Raw genomic sequence first — 9,539 nt, 5'->3', positions numbered from 1 at the left:
ATGTTTAAAGAGAGAGAAAGAGAATGGAAGGTATAACACTCGATTAGTTTTTGGTTTGGTTTTAGAAATTATGTTTGGCGAAAAGAGAAATAAATCATATCAAGAAAGAGAAATCATGTTTCAAGAAAGGGAATTGGTATGTCGTTTATGGATATTTGTTATATTATATATTAGAATAAATTTGTTTTTTCATCCAAATTTAAAAATTATATTGATTTAGGATGTAAACTATAATTAAAAGAACATTGGGAAAGTAAGAAAAACAATTAAAAAATAAAAGGGTTGAAGTGATTTTCCCAAATAATTATGCTTTATTTTAGATTTAAAGAGATTCTAGAATTTAACGGATTAACTACTAGACCATTTCAAGTTTGTTTAGAAACATATTTGAAGTCGGGCAAAACTGGAAGGATTAACATTTATTATTATTATTATTATTATTATTATTGTGAGGCTCTATGAAAACACTTTACTTAGGGGAAATTTTGATTATAAATGATTGAGGTGTATAAACCAAACAATTATGAATTTTCCCCGCCGCTCCAAGGTCTCCATTTCTATTCATAAATTATATGAAACGGGACAATAAGTCCGCCGGGGATGAGGCTCCAGGTGGGACCACAAGGCAAGGCGGAATCTGGACGCCGGACCGAACTAGCGGGCTTTAATGAGCCCGAAAATATCTACGCTGAATTTGAATGCAACCGCATGATCCTCTACGTGGGTGGGGTACACCACAGTTCACCAAACTCTCCTCACACGTGTCAGCCCCTCAGCGCATCCCTCCCATCTACGAAATTCAAATTAAAACTATCACCGAAACACTATTAAAATTAAAATAATTAGTGGGTCCCCACCATGTGGGATGGTAGGTGATGGTACTTGCTGTTCTGGATCAAAAACGCACCGTACACTACATACCACTTTGGCCAAACACGCCCTCCCTGATCATGATAGGAAAAAGTTATCGAACCTGGGTCATCAATGTTCATGGATGGCATTAATCCAGATCAACAAAAATCACATGTCATTTTATTTTATTTTATTTTATTTTATCTTTTTGTAAAAAATTAGAAAGATATTAATTTCTTATTTAAGATAGATTTTTACCGGATCTCATTGATCAAAGTAAAATTAATTTTTTTGTGCACGACTTGATTAAGGAATGAGAGCGTGTTTGCTTTTTTATAATTTTTGAATTTTAATTTTTTTATAATTTTAAATTATTTTGATATATTAATATTAAAAATAAAATTTTAAAAATAAAAATAAAAATAAAAATTATTTTAATATATTCTTAAATAAAAATTATTATAATTCCAAACACTATTGTGCAATGTTGTTTTTACGTTTCAAAAGTGTTTTTGAAAAAAATTGAATTTATTTTTATTTTTTTATTTAAAATTAATATGTTTTTGGTGTTTTTAAATCATTTTGATGTACTAATATCAAAAATAATTGTTAAAAAATAAAAAAAATATTTTAATATTTCTCTAAATTAAAAACATTTTAAAAAACAATAATAACTATACTTTAAACCCACTTCGTGTATTAACAAGAATATTAAGCACGCCAAGGTGCTTGTCCTGGCGGTAGGAGGGGCTTGTCCCCTCCTGCTGCTCCTGGGTTCGAGTCCTCACGTGCACGCCTGTCACCCCCGAGGTGCCTTACATGCCCACTGGGTTTGCAGGGTGTTCAGTGGGCCGTGGGATTAGTCGTGGTGCGCGCAAGCTGGCCCAGACACCCACGTAAATCAAAAAAAAAAAAAAAAAAAAAAAAAAAAGAATATTAAGCACGCCAAAGTTTATTAACCATGGATATGACTGATTTGCTTCGTACAATTTTATACATAAATATTCTTTCCTTACTTCTTAAAGATAATTTTTTATTTATTTATGTACTTCAAGTTACATTTAAATAAATAAAAAAGAGTTAAAATGCCATTGACTTTTAATTTTTCTGCATGTTTTATATCATAATTGTAAAATTGCTGTTATGAAAATAGTTCATCTCTCGTGAATTAAAATCATTTTGGGCAAACTATAAAAGTGCCCGCTATCTATTAGGTAAATTTCAATTACGTCCCTCTCCTACTCAATGCATCAATGGTATTCTTCACCATTAAGGAAATGTGAGTGTCCTCCCTCACCTTCAATTTACATCAACCTGCCCACTTAAATTGGACATGCAACTCATATATATTAATCCTCCATTTATTTAATCTAATATTATCATTCTCTTATTAATTTTTCTTAATTTGTTAATAATAAATAATTGCTATCTTGTTCATTATATACAATATATTATATTTAAAATAATAAGATGAATAATATACATATCGACTCTATAATAAAAAAAAATTGGACTCAATTATTTACCAAATTACGAGTTTGAAAGAATAACTTCATATATGAATTTAAATTTAAATTTTTAAAAGCTAGCAATGAAACATTTATCAAAAGATCAATATAATAATAACATTAATTTAGTTATTAACATCATGATATATCCAAATTGATTACATTAAATGTCAGCAAACAATTTTTTTTTAAAAAAGAGAGAAAATGGAGTGTAATTTAATGAAGCAAAATTAACATCCAAGAGGGGGAGAAGAGACTAGCACATCTATGATGGAGCGGTGGTATGAGACGGTGTCGTTAGGAGGATGACCTAATTGAGATGTATTAAACAGATTGAGGGCGTAATTGTAGTTTGTCCACATCATTTGTTTTTGAAATAGACAACAAGTCCAATCTACAGAAACACTGCTGCACGCGGTAGAAACGCTTGTCCCCTTTCTGTCTTCAAAAATTCAAAATCTACTACAGCACAGCAGTCCTTCATTTTTACTCGACCCTTCTCTGTCTCTTGTACCTGTCTCTTCCTCCACTAGATTCTCTCTCTATCCATTTTTAACATTTGCAAAAAGCGATCATGGGCTGCTGATAATCTTAATTGCTACCGTTTTCTCTCTTCTAAATTAAAGTTTCAACTTTCAACTTGAGAGAGAGAGAGAAAAAGGTACATAAATCAACAATCTCTCCTGCTTTATTTACATATATAAATACAGAGAGAGAGAGAGAGGGGTGTTTGTGATATGAACAACGGAATGGGAAGGCAGAGATCTCATCATCAAAGACAATACTCATCTTCTGATAACAGCAACGGAATGTTTTTGGAAAATGGAAGATGGCTTCAATCTGCTGGTCTTCAGCACCTTCAGAACAACAACTCTTCTTCCTCTTCTCTTCCTCCTCTACAGGTTTTTTTTTTTTTTTGCCCAGATCTTTTAATCTCTTTTCTTTTTATAGTTTTCCCATCTTGCGCTTGAGTCTTCTGCTCAATCTGTTTGGTCCCTCAGGAAAAAAAAGGGGGGTAAAATTTTTGAATCTTGGATTGTTTTGTGAAATGTTATTGGTTTCTCGACTTCACTAAGTCAGGAAACTGGATTTTTTTTTTCCTTTTTTGCTTCGGGAGTTGACTATCATTGGTTTATGATGGAATGGAAAATACAGATCTGATACTTTTGATTTCTTTGGAAAATGCCAGTCAAGTAAAGAAAATGTGGCAAAACAAAAAAATGTTTTTTTTTCTTTATAATTTTTTCCTTTTATCACAAGAGATTTACTTTTTATTTATTGGATGCTCCTGCATCTCAAGCAATTGATTGCGATATTTATGGTGGAATTGAATGCAGGACTATAATTTCTATGGTGGTGGTGGAGGAGGAGTAGGAGGGCAGGCATTGAGAATGTATCGCAATGCGCAAAGCAGTTTTAATAGGGGAAATGAATTTTATTCAGAGCCAACAACACCTCCTGTTAGTTCAAGGCCATCGAGCCAGAGGAAGAATGGCGAGGACTCTTCAAATGAGTTCAGTCCTGGCCTCTTAGATCTGCATTCTTTTGATACCGAGTTGCTACCCGAGGTGGGTTTTCTGTAATTTTCTCGTGAATTAGTAGAAACGTGGTTTTGGATGATCTAGTGATAGTACTTTAATGTGGCATCCAACAATTGGGTCCATCCACATTCCGATAAGTTGAAGTTCTATCTTTGCCATAGTGTTTGATTTTTTTTTAGAATGAAATGCATTCGAGCTTGATTTTGTGCACTACTATCGAAATCTTCTGCTTTGATAATCTACGCTCTAGCTATACTTTCAAATTTATAACTGCTTCTAAAAGATATTCTGATTTTTGTGCTTTGTAGCTAGTGAAGAACATCTTGTCTTGCACCAAAAAGACGTTTGAGTCCCAAGCTCTTATGGGTTGCTTGCTTTGCTGATATGTCTCATGTCATTAAGAACTCTTTCTTTGCATGTTTGGATATGGAACATGTTTCTGAATAACATAGAAGAGCTTTAGGTCTTTGAAACTGGTTCCATTTATAACCAAACAAATTGCATGGCATGGTTTTATGTGGTTTTCCAAAAATAGAAAATACCATTCTAACTTTCTTTTTAAAAGAATAAAAAGGCGTGTCTTATTTAGTTGTTGACATGCACACAAGCTTTTGAGAAGAAATGGAAGGTAGGATACATGCCATGCCGTTGCTTCAAGAAATAATGATACTAAGGTGTCAGCTCTTTAGAAGTTCATCACATTGTCATAAAGCAGGCATTGCTCCTTGGTGTTGAATATGTGATTTGGGATTTCATATTGCAGTTGAGTGTTATGACTTTGCATCCACATTTATGCTAAGTTTTCTGTATTTTGATGATAGTTGCAGGTTCCAGGACTCTACGATGGTTCTTCTCTGTTTCATCCTGTTCGAGGAAGAAGCTTTGATGACTCTGACCCCTACATTTCAAGCAACAAACAAACTGGCAGAGCTACTGGCTTGCCTGATAACAACCTCCTGAAAAGCTTTGCTGTAGACAAAGAGAAGACAAGTTCTGTTGCAAAGATCAAAGTTGTGGTATGTTTTTCTTTTTTGTTTCATTTGGTTTACTTCTATTTGTTAACTGCTTCTTTCTTTGTCCTAAATACAATGCTTACCCAGCTTTGTGAACTTTGGTAATTTGCTCTGAATTTCATTGATAGAGTGACTTCATTTACTAGCAACGTTAATAATGTTTCTTCTTAGTGCAGCATCTGCCTTGCTTGTATGAATGTCTTTAAACATTAATATAGTATTACAAGTGAATTCTTTTAATGCAGGTGCGCAAGAGGCCATTGAATAAAAAGGAACTGGCAAAAAATGAAGAAGATATTATAGACACACACTCCAATTCTATGACAGTTCACGAGACTAAACTCAAGGTAACTGTTATATCACTTGTTAAAGAAGTCAAGTAGAAATAATCAAGTTGAATCACTGGCTGCTGATCAAGGACATCTGTTTCCTAATTGGTCCTTGACATAATATAAAATGAAATAAGAACGAAAACAATAAGATGCATAATAGTTGGGCCAAATTCATCCATGAAGACATTTAGAAGTAGATATTAGATACATAAAACAACAAGACGGGAGGTTCAAATGTAATCCTAATGGCCATGCTTCTCCTTAATGATTATTATAGACTTTATCTGCAAGAACCTTGATTTGTCCATTTTTCATTCATTTTCATGCTTTGCTCTACTCTGTTGTTTACTGATTTTTCAATTAATAAGCTTTCTAGAGACTTTTATAGTTTTTTCCTTTGATAGGTGATTTGGTAGTAATTGTGGGTATTGATATTCTACAGGTTGACTTAACAGAATATGTTGAGAAGCATGAATTTGTGTTTGATGCAGTGCTCAATGAGGAGGTCTCTAATGATGAAGTGAGTATATTTTTCGTCATAATGAACCAAGTGTTTCTAGATAATGCTATTGTTTTTATAGCTTATGCAGATTTACCTCTTCGCTTTAGGTTTATCGTGAGACAGTGGAGCCCATAGTTCCAATAATTTTTCAACGGGTCAAAGCAACATGCTTTGCATATGGGCAAACAGGTGATTTGTTGTCTGTGCAATATAAGATAGATGCTTTTTACACCCTTGCTTTTGGTTTTTTTTTTTATATATATAATTTCTATAATTCTATTCTGTCTTTCATTCTGATTTTTTTCCAGCATTTTTGTAACTTACAGAAGGCATTAGATTACACACACTTGTTCGCTCACACACACACACTTGGGGAGTTTATTCCATAATCATGTGATTTCATGCCGAGAATAAATGTTTTTTGGACCTGCTTTTGAAACGCCCAACTTCGATGTATTTTATGCCCTCTTTATCCATCCAACATCAGTAGTCTCTCAATGGTTCACGACTTGATGGATAAACCATTTTGACGTTATAATTATGCATGTTCTTTTGTTGCTTTATGCATTTTTCTTTCTGTGTAGCTTTCTCACATCACAGTGATTTGCTTTAAAATTATTAATATCAAAATTCATGACATTCTGTTTTATTTTTCTAAGCCTGCTAGTTTATGATGTCTTTCACCCCATGTTGGCTAGAAATCTCTGATGATTTAATAGAACTAGATTGTTGCTGTAAAACCAGCTTGCTTTAATTTTTCATCCTTCTTTCAGGGAGTGGAAAAACCTATACTATGAAGCCTTTACCCCTCAAAGCATCACGAGATATTTTGAGGTTGATGCATCATACTTACAGGAGCCAAGGGTTTCAGCTATTTGTGAGCTTCTTTGAAATTTATGGTGGAAAACTATTCGATCTCCTGAGTGATCGGAAGTTAGTTGCCCTGATCCTTCCTTGTCTTTTATGTAGTTATTACTTGCTCTCAGAATTGGCTGAATTTGATATGTCTCTTTGTGCAGAAAACTCTGCATGAGAGAGGATGGTAAGCAGCAGGTGTGCATTGTGGGTTTGCAAGAGTACAAAGTATCAGATGTGGAGACAATTAAGGACCTCATTGAGAAGGGAAATGCCTCAAGAAGTACTGGCACAACTGGTGCAAATGAAGAATCCTCCCGTTCACATGCCATACTCCAGCTTGCTATCAAGAGATCAGTTGATGGCAATGAATCAAAGCCTCCACGCCTTGTTGGAAAGCTCTCCTTCATAGATCTTGCAGGAAGTGAACGTGGTGCAGATACCACAGATAACGATAAACAAACGAGGTATGTCTACTCCCTTATCTTTGTGGTAATTTTTGCCACTATTGGCCATACCAGTTGGGCAATTTAAGGTTTCTGTTTCTTATTCTGATAGTGAGGGACACACTCAGTATAATGCATATGGATCTCAGTGTACCAGACAGAATTAGGATTAGGCATGGGATATTTTTCCATCTGCAGCTTGGCCATCATCTAAGGGCAGTAGAAATTGATATTTTCACACATCACACTGGACTCAACATCTGGCAAAGGAAAAAAAAGGGTTGTTTAACAATTTCCTGGGGAATAAAATTATTCCAGTGTATACCGATATTGTTACAAGGCGATAAGAAATGTAGATAGTTCATTGTTTTCTATTGTGTTTTACTTATGTCCTCTGTCCCTTCACCACTTAATGACTCTGTAGCTAAAAGTTGATATCTATTTCATGGCGTTTTCATCTCTAGCATCCAGTTCATGGTTTTCTTAATAGCTGATGAATTTGACTGGCATAAATCAGAAATGTTCTTTCCATGTCCTTTCTTTAATTTGGGAGGGTGGGTGGGTTTGTTTAATTTGGTTGTTTCATATATACGATGCAGGATGGAAGGTGCAGAAATCAACAAGAGTTTACTTGCATTAAAGGAGTGCATCAGGGCTCTTGACAATGACAAGAGTCATATTCCTTTCAGAGGAAGCAAGCTAACTGAGGTTCTAAGGGATTCTTTCGTTGGCAATTCACGCACTGTTATGATATCATGCATTTCACCAAGCTCAGGATCATGTGAACACACTCTTAACACCTTGAGATATGCTGACAGGTACATGAAAATGATTTCAATTGCAAGATGTTTATGGTATGATTTACTCTGTCGTGATCCTTTTATACTGACTTTGCTAAGTTTTCTGTGCAGAGTGAAGAGCCTCTCAAAAGGGAACACTTCCAAGAAGGATGTATTGTCCTCAACTTTAAACCTAAGGGAATCAACTACTGCGCCCTTGTCCTCTGTTTTACCAGTTGCATCCGCGTATGAGGACGATGCAAATGATGCATGGGCAGAACAAGATGAGAGAGATGATTTTGATGCATCAGAAGAAGAATCATATGAACAAGAGAAAGCAATATGGAAGGAGAATGGGAAGCTAGAGCCATACAATCTTTCTATTTCAGAGGATAAAATACAGAAACCCAATGGTCAGACAAAGTGGAGGGATATGCCAAAATCTAATCTTAAGAACTCGCATTCAGATAATGACTTGAATGCATTGCTACAGGTGATTTAGAAAAGAATAATTACTTAAATGAATAAATTCTTTTGAATGTGCTGAAACCTAAATGTCTTAACATTAATTTTCGGTTGCATGCTCCCAGGAAGAGGAGGATCTTGTAAATGCTCACAGAAAACAAGTGGAAGAGACTATGAACATTGTGAGAGAGGTTTGTGGTTTGGCCAAAGCATTCTTAGTTCATTTTTTATTATTGTACTGCTTGCATGCTTTTGTGAGAGTTGGGTTTTGAAGAAAAAGCATGTCCAAGAGCTTACATATAAATGTCATTTCCAAATTTGCAGGAGATGAACCTGCTGGTTGAAGCAGATCAACCAGGAAATCAGCTCGACGGTTATGTTACTAGATTGAATGCCATTCTTTCTCAGAAGGCTGCAGGTATCCTCCAGTTACAGAATCGTCTGGCACACTTCCAGAAGCGTTTGAAGGAGCATAATGTCTTAGTTTCTTCTGGCTACTAGTCTCACGTGGAAGTGCATGAAGTTATTACAAACAAATGCTTCTTTTATTACTGATTGCAAGATTACTGGCCTGGTTATGGATTTGGTTATGCAGCTGTTATTTTTATGGAAGCATTGCAAGAAAGTTGGCATCCATGCAGTAGTTTGCTGTATGGTATTCTTTATGTGGTTTGAGGGGTTGGAGATTGAGAGATCTAGAAGGATCCCGTTGCTCATCCTTCACATGATACTACTGGCTTCTGTCTACAATTTTTTATTCTCATTTTTTTCTTCAACAAGTTATAAGCAAGCCATTGGATTTACGTGCCCATCAGGCATGCTTTTGTAAAGCTATGCAGCAGTGTAATTTGATTCATTAATTATATACTTCCTGCCTACTATTTAATGCTTGTAAGCTTGTTTGACGTGGTGATGCAAGTCTGCTTGTAAGTGACTGTCATTCAACTTTCCAATCAAAGTGTTGCATCCTCCTTAGTCATCCCCACATTTAATAATGCAATTCGGAAGATAAGAACCCTTGAATTCATGCATTAGAGAGACAAACTTAGGAAACCTAAAACAAGATTAAGATAAAGAACTTGAAGTTATTGAATGAAAAAAAATGCTACAAAAAGAGATAATTTTTATAAGTTTAAGAAAAGTTTAATAAAGAATAAAAAAATATGAGATGCATTGCAACACAATAAATTACTATGAAATAATTCAATTTTTGTATTCTCTTTTCTTTAAAGATATTTCTAGTTCA

At 34.7% G+C, this 9,539-nt stretch overlaps 1 protein-coding gene across 2 annotated transcripts; it reads left to right on the top strand.

The window, feature by feature from the left end:
• Positions 1-2,779: 2,779 nt before the first annotated feature.
• Positions 2,780-9,183, top strand: LOC133701678 (kinesin-like protein KIN-13B). Of its 2 annotated transcripts, none has more exons than XM_062125697.1 (12): positions 2,780-3,262; positions 3,698-3,928; positions 4,729-4,917; positions 5,160-5,261; positions 5,689-5,766; positions 5,856-5,937; positions 6,522-6,681; positions 6,768-7,070; positions 7,649-7,867; positions 7,961-8,321; positions 8,419-8,484; positions 8,618-9,183. In XM_062125697.1, exons 1-12 carry the CDS (start codon positions 3,098-3,100, stop codon positions 8,792-8,794), a joined length of 2,133 nt encoding a protein of 710 aa, XP_061981681.1. In that variant the 5' UTR covers positions 2,780-3,097; the 3' UTR covers positions 8,795-9,183. The 2 variants fall into 2 exon arrangements, with proteins under 2 accessions (XP_061981681.1, XP_061981679.1); XM_062125695.1 differs by having other exon boundaries at positions 4,723-4,917.
• The last annotated feature ends 356 nt before the right edge of the window (positions 9,184-9,539 follow it).

Source organism: Populus nigra, chromosome 8, assembly GCF_951802175.1.
Source record: "Populus nigra chromosome 8, ddPopNigr1.1, whole genome shotgun sequence".
In the NCBI taxonomy this organism is placed as follows: Eukaryota; Viridiplantae; Streptophyta; class Magnoliopsida; order Malpighiales; family Salicaceae; genus Populus; species Populus nigra.
The sequence above is the reverse complement of the archived record's forward strand: the minus strand, read 5'-3'. Positions and strand labels throughout refer to the sequence as shown.

What these genes read in the sequence shown, in the direction of transcription:
- LOC133701678 (XM_062125695.1), top strand. Translation starts at nt 3,098, where the DNA reads ATGAACAACGGAATGGGAAGGCAGAGATCTCATCATCAAAGACAATAC. An exon ending in CTTTGCATATGGGCAAACAG is followed by an intron (nt 5,938 to 6,521) that starts GTGATTTGTTGT and finishes TCCTTCTTTCAG; the next exon opens with GGAGTGGAAAAACCTATACT. An exon ending in ACTTGAATGCATTGCTACAG is followed by an intron (nt 8,322 to 8,418) that starts GTGATTTAGAAA and finishes GCATGCTCCCAG; the next exon opens with GAAGAGGAGGATCTTGTAAA.